General features: G+C 42.2%; 1 protein-coding gene across 1 annotated transcript in view; it reads left to right on the top strand.

The window, feature by feature from the left end:
* Positions 1 to 10,031: 10,031 nt before the first annotated feature.
* The window catches only part of FipoQ (F-box/LRR-repeat protein FipoQ), a 35,497-nt gene continuing 21,900 nt past the window's right edge, over positions 10,032 to 23,628 (top strand). Inside the window, exon 1 of the mRNA XM_080272630.1 lies at positions 10,032 to 10,184. Within this exon, the coding sequence (XP_080128756.1) occupies positions 10,098 to 10,184 (87 nt within the window). The 5' untranslated portion in view covers positions 10,032 to 10,097. The remainder of the gene's footprint in view (positions 10,185 to 23,628) is intronic.

The raw sequence follows: 23,628 nt of genomic DNA, 5'->3' as shown, positions 1-23,628 counted from the left end.
CACACACACACACACACACACAACTACCACCACCCACCACTCACTCACAGCTTGCATACCTCACCTTACTTTTTAGCACTTAATATCAAAGACTCACAATTTATAGACAATTACCCTTCATTAATTACTTACATTTTACGTCTATTAAGCTGTATTGTGGGTGGTATAGAAAGTATCGTAGCACCTCTCCTTAGCATTTTTTTTTTCATTATTGCACCTTAAACTTCCCCTGTATGCTAATTACATTCCTTCCGTGTCGACATGGATTGCATCAGTACCATGCAAGAGGGTGCTGAGACGTAATGAAAAGAATAAATCGCTGAGGAAGAGGTGTTACGGAAACTTGAAAGCCACTTAGTATACGATCTTTACTCTGAACCTTCACAACCAACCCAAACTCACACCACTCACCCCAACCTCTCATTTATTATTTTGATGCCTACAGCCCACACATCTCAAACCCTTAAAAACCCCATACTCTCTCTGCTCGTCTGTCCAACCCTCACCACTGACCCCAACCCCTCCTCACTCCCATACCACTCACCCCAACCTCCCTTCACTCCCATACCACTCACCCCAACCCCTCCTCACTTCCTCAGCACTCACCCCAGCTCCTCCTTACTCCCTCACTACTCGCCCCAACCCTTCACCACCCTTCATCTCAACTTTTCATCACCCCTCATAACTTCACCACACACGTTAACTCCTCACTGACGAATTTACCCTCCCCCCCTCAAGCCCCAGGCACCCACCCCACCCGCCCAGCCATTCTCCTAGCTCCCAATGCAACCACCCCAACCACCTAACCATTCACCTAGCTACCCTTGCGGCCACCCCACCCACCTCCTCCCAACCATCCCAGTCACCCAACCACTCACCTAGCACCCCTCCCAACTAGCCCACTCACCCAACCACTCACCTAACCATCCTCTCAACCATCCTAGCACCCCTCCCACTCACCTAGTCTCCCTAGCATTCCACTCATCCAACCACTCACCTAGTTACCCTCCCAACCACCCTAACACCCCTCCCTTCCAAACCGCTCACCTAGCACCCCTTGTTCCCTAGCCAGTCTCCCAGCTACCCTAACACCCCTCCCTCCCTCCCTATCTACCCTACCAGCCATCCTAGCACCCCTCCTTCCCTCCCTATCTACCCTCCCAGCCACCCTAGCACCCCTCCCTCTCCAGCCAGCCCCCCAGCCATACCTCCGATAACAAACTGGCCGCGAGATGGCGCCGTAAATGGACCTGAATGACAACATTGTTTTTGCTCATTGCTTGACATTGACGGGACCCGGCCGGGGTTGATTGGCTGCAGACACGGCCTTCCCACCAACGCCCCCGCCACACACACACACACACACACACACACACACACACACACACACACACACACACACACACACACACACACACACACACACACACACACACACACACACACACACACACACACACACACACACACACACACACACACACACACACACGCACCACCACCACCACCATCACCACCACCATTCCTCTATATAATCTCTATTTCTTTCTTCCCATCTCACTCATCATCATTCCTACTGTCCCCCCTCCCGCCTCTGCTTTCGCCCCACCCCTTCCCTTTCCCTTTCCTCTTCCCCTTCCCCATCCCCATCCCCTTCCCTGCCTCTTACTCTTCCCCTTCCCCTTCCCCTTCCTCCGTGCCCATCACCCACCTTCTGATGGATGACAGGCTGCCGCGGTGCCACCCACGTCACTCATACAGTAAACTTCCAGCCCGTGTCCAACCGGGATGCGAGCTTGATAAACTGTCTGTTGACGAATCTGGACGAGCCAAAATCTGAAGTTTATCATGGTTATAGCTCCGTGAATGATCTAATACTGCATACAACTTGACAGATACTGCTTCATTTTATGTGAATTTTGACACCGATCATTATTTTCTCCGCAGAGAGGGAAATTCTTCCTCAGTGATGGAAACAAGTGTTCTCGGAGATGTTATTTTCAGACATGATGGTGTTTCTTTGTGGTGATGAAGGAAATTCCTGAATCATGAACGGCATGGCAGTCTGCGTGAAGTGGCTTTTGGTTAGTGCTGGCCTGGATACATTGCAACAAACCTCATGACCGCAGCATATACAGCGAATATGTACAGTATAGTTGTGTCGATGCAGGCTGGTGATAAGTTAATGTTACGTGATAATGCAACAATAGAAGGTTTGGCATAGTAACTGAAGACCAGTTGTTGTATACGTATGCCCTTGCACTAAGCCTCATGGCCACAGTAAATATAGTGAATTTATACAGTGATGGTACAAGTTACTAGTGAGTTAACGCAACGCTGTGTGCTGACAACCATAGAAGGTCTGCTGTCATACCCGAAGATAAGCTGATCTACGTGTATGCCTCATGCCTGTCGTTGGAATTCCATTACACCGAAAATACACGCATATCACGACAACTGGAGAGAGCGAGATTAGGGCACTCAGAGGCACCTTCTGGCTTAGACAAATTCTGACATAACTCTTTGGTTACTGCGAGTTTCTATGAAGTGAATAAAATTGTCAGTCATAAGGCTGAATAAAATGTAAAGTTCATTATTCTAGCCCAAACAGTAAATGAAGATAGTCTGTTAATATTTCTGGTGGCCTAGTGTTCTTCCGAGCATAGAAAAGGGTTTGATGTTAATCGAAAGAAAATACAAAAATATCTGCAGTCAAAGGGCTAATATTCTTTGCAATTTTGCGTATACGTTTCAACTGCCGCCGCGAGATAAGGAACAAGAAGATGGATTTTGGAACACGTCGGAAATCCATGTGGGACACCCTGCCGGCGGACCTGCAGTGCCTCACCTCAGCCCGTCCTGATGAGATCGTCAGCTCCCATCGCAGGTCACGCACGGTACGGCGACATACACTCTGTACCACCTCACTCTCTGTACCACTCCTCTGATTTTCCATGTATACTCTCACATCTACCTCTCTTTGCCGTCACACTAGCACACCTCACTATCACAACTCTTTTCCCTCTGCTGCACTCACACATCTCACTCTTTTCCCACCACTCTGTTTTTCCCTGTATACTCACTTACCCATCTTTCTTTACGATCACACACATTTCTCTCTCTTTACCACCACACTCAATCATCTCTTCCTCATTACCACCACTCCGGTTTTTCCAGTAGACTCAACACATTTAATTCCCTGTACAACCAGTGTTTCTCTTGTATCCTCACTCCTCTGTATTGATCTTTCCTTTATGCTTCCGATTCCCTTTTCTGCATCAAACTGCCGTAGCAATGATTTGTGGATGAGCCATTCGTTATGCAAGGTATGTACTGAAACTAATTGTTACAGCTGTTTTACTCTCTCTCTCTCTTTCTGTGTGTGTGTAGTATATACCGGTATATATATATATATATATATATATATATATATATATATATATATATATATATATATATATATATATATATATTGTTTTTTTTTTCCGCAAATATTTGCTAGTATCATCATCAGCAGCAGCAGCCGTTTGAGTATCCACTGCAGGACCGGCCTATCCCGACCGAAGTAGGGACGATACAGCCAATGTATCTCTACGAAGTGGCTTAGGCTGTATGGTAGAGATTGTATGTAGGGTGAGAAGTGCTTGTAAGTGTGATTGTAGTGTTGTAGGGGCTTTGGATGTGTGTGTAATCTGTGAACCAAGTGTAATCAGCCCGCGCAAGCCGACTGGGTGCAAACATACTTTACAGTATGCGACACTGGTTCAACCACAGCACCCCTGGTGTCCGCCAAAGCAGGTACATGGCCGGGAGAACGCTTCCAAAGTTTATTACCCAGGCGGGACGCGAACCCTCGCTCTCCAGTGTACGAAAACGCACACTTTACCACTGTACCACAGAGGCTTCTTTGCTAATATAGGTCAGGGGAAATTAATAATTTGGCAGCAGTGGTAAATGCTTCCTCAGAAGTTTGGACATAATTTGTGTAACTGATCCGTCTATATCTCACGTCTGGAAGGAAGATTTTACATCATTATTAGATCAGTTGCACAGCCCTGTACCTGCAGGTGTCCAGGTATATATTAACTGAGGCAACTGTACAAAGGAACATATATAAGCACATTGTATGTAATGAATTATTATGTGCTGATCGCGAGAGCATTCAACCCCTGCTAGAAGCTTTCTGCTACAACTTTAATTCATAATCCCGCAAATCTGTCCCATGCCTCGCACCTCAAAGACAGTAATTTCGTCATACTGAACCTGCAGCAGAAAAGTAACAAAGTCTACGGCTCTGACACATAATGATTCACTATGTAAGAAAATTACTGTTATCCTTCAAATGATTTCTACCACACATTTCGTTTTATGATGTCTGCATAATAATTTCCTCATCTGGTATGCTGCTGAAATTAAATTAACCCCCTTCAGTCCGAGGGCGCCTCTCCTAAGTTGAATAACATAGCCTGGCATTAACTAGAATATAATCGAGAATCCTCAGGCTGAACGTGTTTACATAAATTGTTTCCGGGTGTACTTCAAGCAATAAAATAATGCGTCAACATACGTAGGCCAGTGATATCTTATTTATTTTTATTTTATTGTTATTATTGCCTTTTTTTCTGAGCAGTAATTATATACTACTTTTCAGATTAAGTAAACATATCCATAAATGAGGCATGAGGATTGTTAAGGAACAATATGCTTGTATACGGGTAATTCTAACAATCTTAACAATGATCTCAGTTAAGGTTTCAGGCTTTACTAAGTTGAGTAATTCAGTTATGTAATCATTATTTGCGTTATCTTTCATGTATGGGTATGTGCACGTAAACAAGACCTTGTGTTTGTGGGGGAGAGGGCCACAAACACCTGTGATAATGAGAGGAAGATCTGTCCCAGAAATCAACTTCTCTATTAGGGTTACTTCTTATTTATTTTCTTGCTATCCTAAAGCGGCTTTATTTGACTCAGAAAGGCCATCTTCTTTTGTAGAGGCCAAGAAAGGGTATCTCTAACCCCTCCAGATCGAAAAGTGCTTTTCAAGCTGAATAAAATCATACGGAAACAAAGAATGAAAAAAATGTGTCCTCGGGTTGAAAAGATTACTGACAACTGTTGCACCTCTTATTACCAATGCCTGGCTAAAAGTGACAGGAAAGACACCAAGCAAGGTTGCTGAGTACTGTAGTTCCCGTAAACATTAGCGGTCCTTTGAGAAAATGAAAAAAAATATTTATATGACGATTATGACAGGAAGGGATTACAAAGGTAACACAGGTGATGAAAATCGTTGTTATAATAAGAATTCCGATATCAGTAAATTATAAGGAAATCCGATATACAAGAAACTGAGCATAGGTAAGACGAAAAACTTTTTCGACGAAGGAAAGAGGTATGAAAATTAGTGAATCACACACTTACACGATGAACTTCATACAAAGAGTATTTTACATGCCCTTGTATGCATTTCCTTGACATTTAATTTAACAAAGCCTGCAGGCACAGTGCCAAGTGCTACACAAGCTCCATAATTATCACGCGCCCCACTGTTCTCATTTTCCAACACTAAGCACTTTTTGCTTATTTTTGTTTTGTAAATAATGACTGTTGAATGATGCCACTCCATCATAGGATAACATGAATTTGTTTTTTTACTATGATTTGCTTCCAAGGAAACATCAAAATACCATCACGTTGTCGAAACACTTCCTGGTTTAAACAGAACTTAATCTAGATATGCGAGGAGAGACACTGATGCTTCCCCACTGCTCCACCACACCACCACCACCACAACCACCACCACCTGATATTGTATTCTCTTTGGCCTAGAAGACTCACAAGCATCTCTTCCTTACCATTACTTGTTCTTTTCCGCAAACAGAGCATTGATATTACCCTTGTCAATAAACAACAGTGTAAATAACGAACTATATTCAGTTTATTTTTATTGAGGCAAGATGCACTTGACAGTTTGGTGATGATTGGCTGAATGGAATAACATTTACTAACCCAAATTTCCCCCTCAGATATATGTTGTTAATTAATAATGCTAACAAGTAAAGAGATTATGAAGTAATGTTGCATTCAGCCAATCATCATCAACCTGCCAAGTGCATCTTCGCCTCGGGAAAAAAAAAAATTGAGTATAGAGACTATTAACCTCTTCAATCCGAGTGACGTTCTTTATCATTACTACTTTTTTTTTTTTACATAGGAAAGGCCTCCCGTACTGAGGGGGTTTATTAATTTTATATCTTCTCCCTCTAGCTCTTGTCCTTAGCTGAATAAAATCGTCAAGAGATAGGAAATAAACAGTGAAAAAGACATACCCGCCTCAATCGGCTATGGTGAAATGTCATGATACCATACTGCTGTGTTTCTTTCAAATGGAATTATTCTTCATTTACGTGAATGAAATAAAATATATCACTGATGGAGAAGTGCCAGAGAGTCTCCTAATCGGACGAGACTACCGTCCTTGGACACCACGAACACCGCTGTTATCACCTCTGTACAGTATGTTTACCTGTGTCTGTTTCGGTGTTTGCTTGTCTGGAAGATTTGGAGACTTAGCAAATGGACTTGGACGAAGTTTTGTAACTGACTTTATGTACTACGAGTAACCCCATGTTGCATACTTTTAATGACTCCCTAACCATCATACGCTGTAGAGGATCCCGCAAGAAAATTATGAGCTTATTCGTACATGCAGCAGGTCCAAAAACTAAAGCATTTTAATGCTTGGAGCATCATTTTGAGCTCATCCAGCGCGACAAACCATCCGCGTCCGAACAGACAATTTAGTGAAACTTATGGTAGACCCTCCTGAAAGACAATAAATTTTGCACCAACCATACAGTATTCAAGCAATCGTTTTAATTAAAAATTAATTGTGGCACACTTAGTTCCAGGTGAAAATAATTCGGCTGTGATGGGTGACAATGGACACAAAACAAGTGTCTGTAATTGGTTTTGTCTTCATATATATACTGTACATATATGTTCTAGGGGAAAAGCAAACACCTATGGCTCTGAGTTCGTTACATCTAGTACGGTACCAGATTCATGCAGACAACCATAAGAATTTCATGATCAGCAATATATTACTGCTACTACTGATCCTGCATTAAACATCGTGAAAGAATAAACCCGTGCCACATAAACACTCACCTGATAACTCACACGATAACAATAGGCGTATACAAAAACCGGTGGCCAACAGTACATTTGTAATTTGACGTGTAATCTATAACCAACTCACCTGTCTTGGCTTGTATCAATAAATCGCTGCTGTAGGTCCTGTCCTCTGAATGCGTGCTTGTTGTTAGCATACGGTGACAGACAACGGTACTCAGTCTAAAATGAGCTCATACTGCTTTTGTATCCAATTATATGTGGAAATTAGCCATGGATGGTGCTAAGGCCCGTTTGTTCTTACCTGGTAAAGATCCCTAACCCCTTTCAGCTCAGTTGTTGGCCAGGCGTAGTCAGGCAGAAGAATAGATCTGAGTAACTAGTATCGGCAACCAAGAAATTATTGCTCGTCGCAACCACGCCTAAGTATTCAAGTTGGAAGAGTGCCCCAGTTCATCCCGGTAAAAACAAACCAACTATGGAAAGAAGTTACCTGCAACAATGCCATGTGCAGCACGTGTGTCCTCCAGGTCCTGGCATTGTCACTGTCAATTGCCGCTCGCTAATGTCTGACAGGGAAGGTGAGGCGTTAGTACTATGAGGTGATACTTTACTTCTTCACAGTCTTGGTGCCACTCCCTAATCAGTATCAGCGAGCAACCTTTATGATAAAGATTAAAAAAATAACAGCTCTTCTATTAGGGAGGAAAGAACCGACTGGCAGAGAATGTATGCACAATTTCACCTGACCACAGTATCACACTAACCGGGCTTACTTTCCTCTGTTATTTCACCAGCCTCGCGTCCCAATTTATGAAATTCTGATCTCCTGGTCGTGAAACCATATATAATTTCTGTTGCAAGAAATTCGAATTACTTTTTTTTACACATCTGCATTAGTTTCCATAAAACTCTCCTTCAGCCCAAACAAAAATCAGAGAACTAGAATACAAAAAACGTGAATCGATAGCCCAGATATATCACGATGTTGTAGCCAGGAGGTTGTAAAAATGTAGCTAAGTCTGGTTCCTGGATATAATGTACAATCAGAACAATGGAAAAAATACATAAATTAACATACAATCATATAACAGTAAGCTTATTGTAAATAGATCTTTAAGTCTTATTATACATTTATGCAAATAAATTATAAAAAGCCGAAAGTATGTTCAGTGTTCTGTTCTCATAATCTTCATTTGTCAGAAAGAGATGGACTCCACAAGCCTCTTACTTGTGAAGAGGCCACACTGCATGATTTATTCTCCGGTTGTCATTAGCAGTCTTGGTTTTCCGTTAAAATATTGAGCCCATCTCCCTACCTGTAAGGAATTTGTCCCGGGGTGGCGAGAAACAGGAGGAGAGTGTATTTAGACGGTGCAGGCGAGGGCGCTAACAATAGGTCGGGGGGAAGGGGGGTCTGGTAGACCTCCTGCACCGACACTACACCAACTGCCGCTGTGTCCTGCCCTTCTCACACCACCGACACTTTCCCCGGCCATTATATTCTGTAGCGCTTTCTGTTTTTCCGTCTCTCTTGAAAATATTATAACCCCGCTCCTGTGTCCTGCCCTCCCCACACCACCAACGCTTAACGGGACTGTTTTGTAGTGCTTTCTGTCTTTTGCTTCTCTCGGTAAAACAAATCCCAGCTGCTGTGCCCTGCCCTCCTCACACCAGACACTTATCCAGGCTGTTATTGTGTATATTGTAGCGCCTCCTGTTTTTGCGTCTTTCAGGAAGACATAAGAACCCCGCTGTCGTGTCCTGTCGTCACCACACCACCGACACTGATCCGACACATCTGATATTATAGCTCCTTTTGTTTTTGCATCTCTCGGGGAAACATTATAACCCCGTTTCTGTTTTATGAGGCTCCCCTACTGAGCTCCCCTACGGTTTGGGAGGACTTTTTTTGAGCCACATCGTCGCTGGGTTGGGAAACTTCCATGCCTATAATCTTTCATGATTCCCCTTAAATTTTTTCCTACAATTCTCATGTTAAGTATGTTCCCCCAGGTTAGAACAAATGGCATTAGGATTTAGCAAAACAATGAGACTAGGAAAATAAACTGATGCTATGTGAAAAGTGATAGTTCAGAGACTTGAAATTTACGAGATGAATGTGAAAGGCTGTGATATTTATGGTGTTAGCCCCTCGAAACCATTTTTATTATTATTATTATTCATTTCTGCTGCCTGCAAACGGTTTAATTCAGCTCAAGGAAGAAGTTTCGAACAGGAGGGGTTACAATCCCCTCATTGCTAACTTAAGTACTTATTACAATCGTTGAATAAAATCGTCGGGAGGTAGCTGGACTAAAATAAAAGTGCCTCCTCGTAGGAAGGGCGTTAAAATTACCAGTGCGTGCGGTGGAGGGAAGGGGTTGAGTGGCGTTGACGTTTGTGTATCAGTTCTCAAAGTTGTAACATTGCTGAGTTGAAGGAACCTCGCTCTCCCCCGCCCCATCCCACCTTGCTCTTTTTCCATTCGTTACAGGTATCCAAAAATTACCTGTGAAATGTTGACTACCGAGAAAATTAAGCGATATTTAAATTTTCACAACATAATTTAAGAATTTAATGTTTTTCCTAATTGCGTCCAGAAGGTGAATTTATTTTTATGTTAGTCGATGTGGCAGGTTGTAATTCGATACCTCTACTTATCTCTGTTCATTTTCAGTGGATATTGCCACGAAGACAGCGAAAGCATTGAAAAATCCGACTCTGGGTAGTTTCCCCAAAAATGTAAATTTAAATAGTGGTTGCCCCCCACAAGAGAGCAGAGTCAGGAGGGAGGGAGGCAGGTGGGAGGGGCGGGCAGGTGCTACTGTGACTGAGGGAGGTGACAAGGAGCCCAGTGTTCCCGCCGACGGTGCTGGTGACGGTGCTGGTGACAGTGGTGGTGTAAGGGAAGGTGGTGATTGTGGTGGTGACAGTGGTGGTGGTGGTGGCGATCTGTGATGGTAGCCATGGAGTCCTGGGGATTGGTGGTGCAAGGGGCTACGGAGATCATCGACCATGAGAGTGTTAGCAAGAGGATAAAGACGGTAAGTAAGAAAAGGATGCAGTGTGAGGGGAAATGAGTATTGGAGTAAAAGGAGTAAGGGAAGGACAACTCGGCAGTTCGGCCATTCTTCTATTTCTATCGCAAAAATATAGAACCAAGGGCTGGAAGTCTACAAAAGTGGCTTGCCGGCCTGTTAAAAGATGTCTTGTCCTGAGAAAATTGTAAAAAAGGAGAACCTCACGTGGGTCCTGGTCCCATTAACCTGCACTGAGTTATTGGGGTAGATGCTCACAAGCTAACACCTGCCCACAGTAAACAAATAATTAATCCCACATCACATCACTGTCTACGACACAAACAATCTCCTCGGTATCACTGTTTGTGTTTTGTATCTGTCCAACCATATCACTGTTTACTTCCGCTCTAATTTTTCACTGCCTGACTCTTGCAGGCCTGTTTGTCCAGCCATACCATTATCTACTACCATTCTCCTGTTTCATCGTCTTTGCCTTGTATCTCTCCAACCACACCATTGTCTACTACCATTCTTTTCTCAGTCACCGTCTTGGTCTTGTATTTGTCCAACCACTCTCCTCTGATTCACTGTCTGTTCCTCATATCTGTAAAATCTTATCACTGTTGTGCCATTCTTCTGTTTCACTGTCTGTGCTATGTACCTGTCCATCCATACCACTGTCCACTGCCACTATCCTCTGATTTACCGTCTATGTCTTGTATCACTCCTACCCTCTTTCTACCCTCTCTATGACTGTAGTGAGAAAGGGATGCACTGTAGGTGAAGAAGAGATGGAGGAAGGCAGTGTCGAGAGAAGACAAATGAGTGCTCCATTTTATGAGAGACACGCAGAAGTTTAAGGGTTTATGCTTGTCGTTTTATGACTTGACTTTTGGCGCCTTGTTCCGGTAGATTTCCCTAATTATCGTAACACATTTTTGGTCTGCATGATTCTCTCTCTCTCTCTCTCTCTCTCTCTCTCTCTCTCTCTCTCTCTCTCTCTCTCACACACACACACTCACACACACACACACACACACACACACACACACACACACACACACACACACACACACACACACACACACACACACACACACACACACACACACACACATTGCTACCTGCTCTGTCTCCCTCACACTAAGCCTAAGTCCTGACACTTCTCAAGTTTCCTCTCACAAAATCCCAAGACCTCTCCTATTTCGTACTATCTATGAACTTGTGATGTAATTAAAAGTTAGATAATTCTGTTAGCTTAATAATCGTGAATCTTTTCCAAGTCTCAAAACACTGCCACTCGTCCCCATATGAAGCATGATGAGTTACCCCTGAACCAAGAAGTGTGAGAGTCTGAGGGGGGTCTATCCATTTTCTCTCAAGTTTCCCTGGTGTAACTTGTCGCAAATTTAGGAGACGTCACCATGGACAGTTCGGGGACCCTCCGTTTGCACACATCCTCTCGATTTTCATGTGTCGTAGCTGGTCGATGACTGAGTTTGACCCGGCTCCTCCAGTAGTCAGGTCGTGTAGAATAGGAGGCTCATCTGGGTTGGATTGCAGAAATGTGTCCAGCCTTCTCTTGAAAGCCTCCGTGTTGCACCCAGTTTGGTCTCTGATATCTCAGGGTGGACAGTTAAAGTCTGGGTCCAATGCTATAGAAGCTCTCTGCCTGAATTGTCCTGATCCGTTGAGAAGTACAGCTTAATGACTTTCTAATGCAGGCCCTACCAAACCTCACACCTTGCCAAACCTAGGGTGGTACTGACTCTTAATATCCCCCCGCCCCTTGCGGTGATGGGTCTGGTACTGTGCCCTCTAGGACCTTTCGGACGGAGATTATCATTCAGCACTTCCTCTGCCTGAAGTCTGGGCGTTAAAGACTATAAAAAATTTTAATTTTTCGGGGACATTTTCCATTGCGACTTTAATTGCAAGATCAGTAATGCAACAGATGTCCGATGTCAGCCAAACTCATATCCTACAAAGAACATGACTCGAAGGAATCAGAAATATGTAAGGTAAAAAACAGAAATTATTGAAAGCACCACATATTACAGGAAGAAACTATTCAAATTAAAATTCCCAAGCAACTTGTTTATTCGTGAGAGTAAAGATGTTTTGAAAAATTATGATTCAGAATTTAAATATTGTACGGTATAGTGAGAAACGTAGCAGGAGTATACATAGGTATTACACATCAGACTAATGTAACCTGAACAGAGAAAGCAACATCCTTCCGAACGTATCCTTTGCATCATTGTAACAGACCTTGGAATCCTTTGGACCTAATCTTCAAAAAAAAAAAAAAGAAAAAAAAAAGCCATCGTATTGAATCTGTTACTGTTAATAAGGGTCGTATAAAAAGCAATAAGAAAAATGAATAAGCCTGAAAAATAATATTTTGTGACGCTCAAGTGATACCAGGTTCATGCAAGATATCGCAGCGAACTTTAAACTTTGATTAGCCTAAGCGTATCGTTTTTAAAAGATGGTTCGTCTGAGCACTGTCATATTGTGTGTGTGTGTGTGTGTGTGTGTGTGTGTGTGTGTATGATAAAGGTTGTAGGTCACTCTTCATACTCCAAAGAAGCAACTGTTTTCTAATGCTTGTTTGCTGGTCTAGAGATGTGCAAAAACGCAAGTGCTGTATCACCGGATCAGTTAAATAAGTCATTCTTTGCCTCGAATAAACACTATGATAAACAAGAATGTGAGAAAGCGAGGTATGGAAACTGGCGACGCTTGGGAACTGACAGAGGATCGAGTTGGTTTGAGTGATATACGTACGGGAGGAGCACATAACAAGGGTCTGACATATTTTGATTAACTTGACAGTCAATGGATTTGCTCTATCATGTGTATGTGTATGCAGCTATAATAAAAATACCTCAGTAATATATGTAGATGGTTAGGAATATATATTGGAGTCAAGATTCCAGGGGCTTGAATGATGTGTGAATTAGTGTCTGGCCCATTACACTTGGAATGCTGTTAATAGGTTCCCATTTTTATACTTTCTCTTTCTTTGTTTTGCAGATTCTGCCTCACCCCGTTCTTGCACTTAAAAAACAAAAGATAACAGGACAATGATCCAAAAACTATCTGCCAACACATGACCAATCTTCACGGGAATACACGACTCACAAAGTACAGGAGAAAAGTATGCCAAAAATAAGACAGGATGTATTGCTGTGGATGGGAAATTACCACATAGTTACCAGCAGGCGCTTTGAGGGTATTCAGTTGTCAATGGTAATTCACAAGGCGCAGTAATACGAAATTATATAGATAGATAGAAAGATAAGTAGGTAGATATATGATGTAGTGATACTCTATGTAGTTTTTATGGATGAAGTTGACATTATGGACTTCAGGGCAATACGTCGTGATTTAAGTAAGAGTTTTAGATGTTACTGATAATTTATAAAATACACATTAATACAGACCTATGTAGAATGCAGTGATGAAATTGTCTTGAAGTTTTCTGGCTAATGTTAACACTATGGACTTCAGGACAGTATGTAGTGTATGGTTAAAATAAGCAACTATACAGCGCAGAATTATGGCAATTTTCTTATCTAAATACAGTTGATATATTCCTTACTAAAATATTCGACTAAATATTTTTGCGATTCACACAAGTAATTTGGTAACAAGTACAAGTGAAGTGGCTGGAGGTCTTGGTGTTAATGGTGCCAACAGTGGCAGGCTGCAGAGGCCAGCCCACACCACCACCACCACCACTGCCACACCAAAATTCCCCCACCACTACACCACATCCCCACCACCACTAACAGTAACAAAACTCCCACACCATATAATCACTACTACCATCACATCAACATTATCACTAACACTAGCAACAAACCCCCTCAACACTGCCGTTATCCTATCCTCACCACCACCACCATTCCCTCACAATTAGAACTTCAACACCACCATAACCATACCCCCATCACTGCCACCTCCACCATCATCACCACCACCACCACCACCGCCGCACCATCATCGCTACCTCACCACTCCCTCGCCATCACCATCATTACCGCACAGTAATTAATTCCATGAGTACGATGACACATTTTAATTTTTACTAAAGAGTGATTATTCTATTTAAAATATGAACAAATGTGTATGATAGCTTTTTTTTCTCCTTGCTAGGGTCTGATTATTTTATTCAGTCTATGTACAAATATGTATAGCCTAGTAGGAATGGCACGGAAGAAAGTTGACAAAGACTGAGCCACATTTGTAACTAAAGAGTCAGCAACATCAGTGAGGCAATTCTGACGCTAGTATGGTCGTTTGAACACAAGCTATAGGCGTAGTATACGGAACAAAAAATAAAATTAATGGAGGATATACAGAGCAAGGGTTAGAACTAAGACAGTTGCAGCAAGTTCACTGATGATTAAAAACGGGGGAGGTTACAGGGAAAAAAAGTCAGAGTCAAAGATGGTTAGCGTGCACTAGACAAGGATTTTATATGAGTTGCGGTTGTAGCATACTGAAAAACTGTTATAAATGAGAAGTGTCAAAAATAGTGTGTGGGACGGATCAGGTTGACAACACAACCAACATAGGTAAAAAGGTGCCATACATCCAATACTGAACTGCCCACGTCTGTTCAGGTACAAGGGAATTCGCTAAAAACTGTTGAGAATATTTTGATTCTTCATCTAAAAACGTTGGGCACTTTTGAATATGACTTTCATACTTCTGCAGCATCGGCTTCCACAACAGCTTATGCAAACAGTTTTCGTGAAATAAAAAGTACTGTTCTCAAGATTATGCTGATGTCATCTCATGATTTATGAGAGAGTACCTCTGTGAAAGAAAAATTAATGTAAAATTAAAGCAGTAATCTGAATGATCAAAAGAGGCAGAGATGGTTCCTGACCTTTATCAGAATTATTTTTTTATTCATAACAAAGATTCTTGTCAGTCTTGTTACTTTAAGTTTCGGAGACATAAACGCTATGTTATCACAAGTTCTCTACATGGACCAATAGTATTTCTCTCTTTATTCTAGCAAACGATGAAAGAAGACCTTTGCGCCGATCGACTGGCAAATCTTGTATTGCTGTATGCTGTTACTTTGTTTCTTACATAAATCCGGTGAGCGATGAGAAGGCAGGTATTGTGAAAACTGTGTTATAGTCGACCTTGTATACAAATAGTATGTTGTTAGTGCTACATGTTTGTCTGTCACTAAATACATGAAAAGTATGTATGGAAGGTGTGTTGGAAGGTCAGTCAGTTTGTCAAGAGCAGCATACGTCTCCCCCACTCCGGTGTTACCCTGTATGCTTTCTGAGAGCGAAGATAAAAACAGACCCGAGTGGGGTTGGGAGCAATGACATATTATCCATAGCCAGTTCCATCCATACCATTAATGAGAACCTGACTGTGCGATCTAATTCAGTTTATAGAGATATGTGGTGCACAACACAAAAGAACCAGACCATCTTCTTCTGCACAAGATATTAATTTATAATGGAAGTTAATCCCAATTCGTTAGGCAAACCAACAGTCATAAACAACCACCCTTGCCGCAGGAGTAGTAACAAAGAGAGATACACAACGCCATTCAGGACTGTGATGTTACGTCTTTTCTTCTCACTGGCTTGCTTGTTCAGAACTTACGATGGCGAATTGATTGCAAGTTTTTGAGAATCCCGTCCCTGTTGTTGCCGTGCTTGACGAGGGGCGGAGGGTAGGGGAGTTGGAGGTATGGGAAGGGGGGTAACATCTCCGCCCCTCCTTCCCTGTCTGCGTGCCTGGTGTTGACTCAAGGATAACTGGTATCGTCTCCCTCTCTCATTCCCTGTCCCTGGCTGAGCTGTGGTAGAGAATCCTTTCGTCCTTCACTCATGCTATTGCGTTACAATGTTCCACGCACGCATGCACGCGCGCGCGCACACACACACACACACACACACACACACACACACACACACACACACACACACACACACACACACACACTAACAAAGGCAGCTCTTCCTACCTCCTGTTATTGTCTGAAATCAGTAAAGGCAATATTACCACACAAGAAAGAAAAACATGCTAACTCTATTGAAGGAACCAACTTACAAGAGCAGCACACTATCGCATGACCACTAAAAATTACTATTATTCCTTTAGAACTTTAATACCAAACATATATCGGGAAGTTCTCTTCATGCACATCTACTTTGATATCATGCCAGAGTGACACTTGTTAAGGTATCCTGCGACACTTCCCAACCATCTTACGTTATCAGTTCATTTTGGCGCAGTCTGTCAAATCTGTCATGCCTTCCTCACCCCCGCCCTGCTTTGCTGAGCCGCATGTCATCGTGCCCCTCAATGGCCAGAGTGCTGTTGTGCTGTGAGAGATCCTGTAGTAAACGCAGATAGGATAACTTCCGTCCTTTTGATGTATCTGTCATCCATCGAGCAGACTTAAACACATAATTCTCGTCACATGCGTGGTTAGTAAAAAGCATATGGATGTCCTAATCTTGCGTTACATTAATAAACTATAAAAACAAATGTCACTGTTACTCGGCAGGTGACAAAACACACGAAAATGGCGGAGACTATCCCATCTCTTTTTACCATAGGGTCGTGTTGAATGTCATCATTCCCAAGTGCAGTCGTCACGCCCCGTCCCGCAGCCTCCACACTGAGGGAAGGGAGCCAGCGGTCGCCAAGCAAGGCCAGAAATAGTCCTCTTGGCTGGGATTCACTTCTAGGGGAGGGGGAGGGGAGGGAGGAAGGAATGGGACCCACCTTCCTGGTCATGTAGATGGTTGTATTTCTAAAACTGAGAAGATGATTGTTTTTACTCATTCCAAAGTTGTGAGCCAAAAATGATACTTTACAAAGCTGGTCAGTGAGGAACAGACCCCAGACACGCTTTACTCGTTCCTATGGGTTTCACAAACGACTGAGGATATGCCTGCAGGTTCTCGATCTCTAAGAATTCAACCTAAAGACCTAAAGGCCGTGCACACCACACAGTAATACGCTAAGCGCTGTTAAAATACATTATTACTGGTACACTGTTATGATGCGAAATGTCAGAACATGTTGACTGAAATGAAGGAGTGTCTTGTATAATCAATCGTATCACTTGTCACACCATTCATTCTTCTTTCACATGACAAATAATGCCTCTACTGTCTTAAACAAGGAACTCAATGAATGTTCCTAGTGATGTAATACTGGGTTCCATCAATTATAACGAATATATTTTAGTAATGAGGCGCAATTCTAGGACATACTTCTGGTGCTATGGCAAGCGTGAAAAATAATGATGTAAAAGTATGGAAGAGGCCCTATGCTACCTTACTCCCCACAGCAGCGTTTTTTAATCAGTAAATCTCCAGTTACCTCGTCAGGAACTAAATAATGCTCTTGGCAAGGTCGTCACTCCGCTTGGACCATTCTAACCACTCGACCACCTGGCGCCAATTATAAATCTTTCTTTTTTTCCATGTATTTTTTCCCTCTAAACTAAACCCAATATACCTGTCTGTATTTCACATTATTAACAAACTATTCATATATAATTTCTTTTTTGTGTGTCCTTTTGACCCGTGCGACTAAACACAGTGCATGCATGTGTGTCTTAAACCTCTCGTGACAACTGACGATTTATGAATTCAACTCTGGCTAGGCAATGGAAAACCTCCCGCCGTCCAAAGTGTGTGTGTGTGTGTGTGTGTGTGTGTGTGTGTGTGTGTGTGTGTGTGTGTGTGTGTGTGTGTGTGTGTGTGTGTGTGTGTGTGTGTGCCTAAGTGAGCCAGAGAGGTGTGGAGGTGGTGAAAGTATAAATAGACAGGAAAGTAGGGCATTTACTGAGGTATATTTTCTGTATGACCCCACATCACCGAAGCTACTGTGTCAGGATGTACTGGTATTTTTACTCCACAGGCAACAGTGACAATTCCTTAAAAATACTTTAGATTTTTTTTGATAGATCAGGGCACGGTAAGGTTTAGACTCGTATTCTTACTTAAGGAAGCTCCCTAACACCATTTCCTTAGCGATTTATTTTTGGATACGGCTAGTTAACATCATTTTGCACATTATCAATGCAGAGTACGGCATTACTAGAATGAATTATGTAACATGGAGAAGGACAGCAAGCTGTAATAAGCAAAATAAGTCGCTCAGGTAGAGGTGTTAGGGAGCTTCCTTAACCGACGAGAGTACTGGATTTAAACATTACTGTCATTCTTTCACGATTTTATGGAACTGATTTAAATAGCACTTAGTCACAGGATACTTAGCAGAAATTAGAAACGAGATCTTCAGAAATTATCATCCCTAGCGAATGTAACGTCAACGCCTCCGTGAAGTACTAAGTGACAGACTGAAGAAGACTTTAGACCCAGATTCGCGTCGGTTGAGGAAGCTCCCTAACACCTTTTCCTTGACGATTAATTTTGTTTATTACACCTCTGCATATATAACGTACAAATGAGTATTAACTAGCCATATCCAAAAACAAATCGCTATGGAAGAGGTGTCAAGGAGCTTTTGGATAATGCCTACTGACTGCACGAGAGTCATTAAGGCAGATATTCATTTTTCTACATCCCAATCATCCCCCAGGCTACGACACGCAACTGTCCAATTTATAATCCAGGTCCCGATTTCATCTCTAGGTACAAATACTGTGAGTAAATAAGTGCAGAGGGTGTATAAGTGTGACGTTAGCGATGTGAGTGTCGTGAAGCAGGTGAGCTGAGGATGCCGTTACGTAACCAGTCAACAGGTGAGGAATGTATAATGTTCAGAGTGATACCGTACCCACATGGAAGTTGTTGATCAAACCTTACCGTGCTCTTTTAAATCCAACTAGGCCTAATCTTGCCAGCTTTCCCTCTTTTAACTATAGCAACAGATGAACACTATTATATGAGGCAAGCCACAAAGAACTTCTATGGAAAGGATGTTGAACCTTAATACTGTCTCTCTCTGCCACTGTGCTACATGAAATAAACTGAGAAAGGATAAAAATCTGGACCAAGTTAAGGTTAAAAATCTACAGCTTTTACAGTGAATGAACAGTACATTGTTCAAATAAATTTTTTTTTTCTTTGTGCATAGATAATGTATTGTTATATGACAACTAAATAAATGTATGTATATAATTATAAGGAAAATTACCTGACAAGGTTTCTATATTTTTAAGTCAGGTAGGTAACTTAATGGTGATGTCGATCTGACAATTGAGAATTATTGGTTTAATATATTTTCGTAAAGAAACATCTCACTCTATGTGTATGCTGGTCTGTCCACGGACATTTATTTATCTAATTAGTATTTTTATATACTTAAGCCTCTTACTTTACTTGGTCTGTGTGAGGGTTAAGGTGCTTTACAGTTGTTTATAATGAATCCCAGAAATGTGGTGGAGTAATCAGTGGCTGTGGAGAGCTTTGTGCGCTATCAGTTGCAAACGATAGAAGGACAAAGAATATACACACACACACACACACACACACACACACACACACACACACACACATATATATATATATATATATATATGAAGCTAAGAATGCGACGGTCATTGCACTTCTGAGGCAGCTACTAATTGTGTATGATTCTTCTTGTGTTTCATTACTGTAATCCTGGCCAGTTGGATCGGCCTATTGAGCTGTCTGTTTACCCCTTTTGAATAATCTGGTTTTGTGCTTCCTCTTCATGTATGTGTATTAATCAACAAGGTGACGGTGCCATGGTGGTGCGTTGTGGTGCAGTAACTGTGCAGTATTTGGGTCATTCTCCAGATTAATAACTCTCACTCTTAAAATGGTGTGAAGAGCTGCAGCCTCACTTTAGGTTGCAGTGGAGAACCAGCTTTTATTGTAATTTTTATTTCCCCTACACAAACTCCGGAGTGTGAGATAGTTCCGCCCCAAACCACCCTGACTGGCAGACACAGGTGTAGAGCACAGGTGTGTCGCTGTTCTCTAATCTGTGCCGTGAATAACCAAGATCCTGTGACTGGCAACTCCTTTTGTTTGATCTGATCTGGCTTGTTCTTCTCCTTCAATCATCCTTCTTAGCTAATTAATTGAAGCTTATTTATCCCTTTAGACTGAACGATTGCCACAAGGGAAAATAACCACTATGGATTTCAGATCTGAAGAGGGGAGGCTTTTACGACCTTTTCATCCTCGCGTTTTGTTTTGTTTGATCCCAACCCTGTCTGCTTTGCTTTGTTCAGCCTATCAGTCCCCGCTCATCCCTGTCTGTCCTGTCGGCGTGGTGGCCTCGTCTGTCCTTCACTTTCAAGCATTGGAGTGGTGGATATTGATGCATACAATAGAATGTCAGAGAATAAGCCTTGTTTTACACTTTTAACTTCCATAATCACTCACTCTCTCCTTGTGTTTCAAGAGGAATAACTAGAATGCCATATCTATAAATATCTAGAAATAAACAGACTACGAATATGGTTACCAGTAATTCCGTTTCTTAGGTATGGATTCTGTCTGGTGGACATAAGCCATACTTGATTTGAATTTTGGGCAGTTGTCTTCATTCTGACATCAATACATCTCTATTTCGTCAGTAGTATTTATGATCAGTGTGGTAGATTTTTATTTCATTCTATATCAAGCTTACTTGATTGTGTGCCTTGAGATTCAGTCTGGACAAATATAGCTTCTCCAACCACCTGAATGAGCAACGATTCTTTTTTTTTTTTTTTAATGCAACAACAACGACAACGATGACGACAACAACAGCAGCAGCAGCAGCAGCAGCAGCAGCAGCAGCAACAACAACAACAACAACAACAACAACAACAACAACAACAACAACAACAATAATAATGTCAAAGTCAAAGTATATCAAGGACACCACATGAAAATAAAAAATATGAAAAACACTGAAACTCTCATAACAAGCTAGACTAATGACTTCGACTCTTCCCATCTAAGAAAGAGGGTACACGGAAAAAGCATGAGTGACGGACTGAAACTAAGCCAAGTGGATCAAGTTTAAACAGAGCTTTTCTTGAATCCCTCCACCACCCCTAACCCCGCCCTACACACACACACACACACACACACACACACACACACACACACACACACACACACCAACGCCTCCATACCGCCCCTCCCTCCACCTCCTACCGCTCCGCCACCGCCCTCCTCCTCCTCCTCCTCCCCACGCCATCACTGTCAGTCTCACTCTAAACTCAGACTCGAGGGCAAAAACTTACAACAGAGTTATTAATATCGGGCAAAGTGGCTTAGAGGGGGAGCTGGGTGGTGTGTGTGTGTGTGTGTGTGTGTGTGTGTGTGTGTGTGTGTGTGTGTGTGTGTGTGTGTGTGTGTGTGTGTTGTGAGATTGGAGGAATGATATATATGTGAAATAAAAAGAGTAACATACCATGGAAGCGAGGACAAACTACAATCAACAAGGATGAGCCAAATAATCCAGCTGCAGTCCAAACATAAATCTAATCTATAATACAAGAGCATAAGAACACCAGCACAAACAGTCTTATGTCCACTACATTCTTCAAAGTCGGTAGGAAAAAAGAAAAAAAAAAGAAGAAAAAGATAAACAGATTACCAAATGGAGTACAGAACTAGCATGGAAGTTTTATTTATTTATTTATGTATTTTTAATGAATGGAAAGCATGATTACTTACTGTACTGTATTCATTCCTGTGCTAGTGACCTTCCTGCAGTGCTTTCATCTGGAGAAGTGGAAAGAAAATAAAGAAGATGCGAGTTAGAATTCTGCTAAGAAGGTTTACGTCCTTATTTTGGATGGCATAGACTTCGTAGCAACTCTTTCTTGGTGCTGTATATAGCTTACTAAGTGCAGCTTTTAAAACGTTACTAAGGCAAGCATATCGATAACAGAAACACATAAACAACACAAAAGAGAGTATCGGGGGTGTAGTATGGACAGTAAATCGCTAAGAAAAGGGTGTTACGAAATATCCCGTGGCACCTCGAACACGCCCTTAATGTGAAGATGATGACAATGCGCTAATAATGGCGGTACATCGCTAACTTATGATGAGTTCTTTGAGGATCTGGGAATGTTCTGCTTCGCTTTGTTCAGTTTTATATGGCGGTATTTTTAGTTTACTTTTGAACTGTAATTTGAGCTAGCGACTATACAGACAGTCATGTAAGCTAAATTGTGGTAGGCGAGCCTGTGTGTGTGTGTGTGTGTGTGTGTGTGTGTGTGTGTAATTCACCGGGTCAGTCAGCATCACTTGATGGTCGTAATCGTCAGCTTTTACCTTACCGGAAGGGAGCTGAGAGCTCATATAGTCCGATCTAAGGGCAAGGCTGTGAACTTCACACAAGCACACACCCGTCCCCTTGCTCAAGGGGGACAGTAACCACCCACTTAGTCAGTGAAACTTTTCGCAACTGATCGAGGCGCGAACTCCCGTCTCCCAGATGGCAGACGAGAACTTTACCACTGAGCCAGCAAGCGGTGTGTGTGTGTGTGTGTGTGTGTGTGTGTGTGTGTGTGTGTGTGTGTGTGTGTGTGTGTGTGTGTGTGTGTGTGTGTGTGTGTGTGTGTGTGTGTGTGTGTGTGCGTGCGTGTGCGCGCGCGCGTGTACAAGTGCTTCATACACTTTTAAAAAACATCAATATTCCTCTGACATACTCATGTCCAGTACACGCTAGAGACTTCAAGAATCATTCCTCAGTCTACAGTAGTCCTTTGAAATCCCTTGTTAATTAATATACAAGTGTGTGAAGGTGGGCAACAGGTGGATATCATGTCTTGGATGAGGAGCGAAAGAGAAAGTGCTAAGGGTGATGTTGATACCTGTAAGAAATAGAGCCCGTATTTTCATCAGGTAAGGAGACTCCCTTGCACCTCATCCTTAGTGATATATTTTTGGATATGGCTAGTTAATAATATTTTGTACGTTATTTATGGAGAGTATGGGGATGCTTGAAGGAATTATGTAACACAGAATAGGACAGTAAGGTGTAATGGGCAAAATAAATCGCTTAGGAAAAGGTGTTAGGGAGCTTCCTTGACTGATATTGTGCCATGGTGTCATTACTGCAGTCTGTTGAGTTAGTGCCGTATGCTAGGTGACAAAGAAGACCGTAACACCTTTTCCACAGCGATTTACTGCGCATACTACCCCTTTTCCTTCTCTTGTACGATACCAAGGCAACCTGTTTATCCTAGAATTATATAAAAAGGAGAATACCGTGGTGTAATGTGAATAATAAATCGCTAAGAAAAAGATACTACGAAGTTTCCTATCCCACCTTAAGTACGGTCCTAAGTTAGAGAATAAAGGTTGGCATTAATAAGTGAACCGAGTAGTGTAAGGCTGTGAGCAGATGAAATGATTTAGATATGAGGTCAGGTGAGATAATGGGGTCCGGTGAGATATTAAGGTCAGGTAAGATAATGAGGTCAGGTGAGATAATGAGGTCAGGTGAGATAATGAGG

The sequence above is a fragment of the Coenobita brevimanus genome, chromosome 51, assembly GCF_032717465.1.
Source record: "Coenobita brevimanus isolate Jiangsu-jjx chromosome 51, ASM3271746v2, whole genome shotgun sequence".
In the NCBI taxonomy this organism is placed as follows: domain Eukaryota; kingdom Metazoa; phylum Arthropoda; class Malacostraca; order Decapoda; family Coenobitidae; genus Coenobita; species Coenobita brevimanus.
The sequence above is the reverse complement of the archived record's forward strand: the minus strand, read 5'-3'. Positions and strand labels throughout refer to the sequence as shown.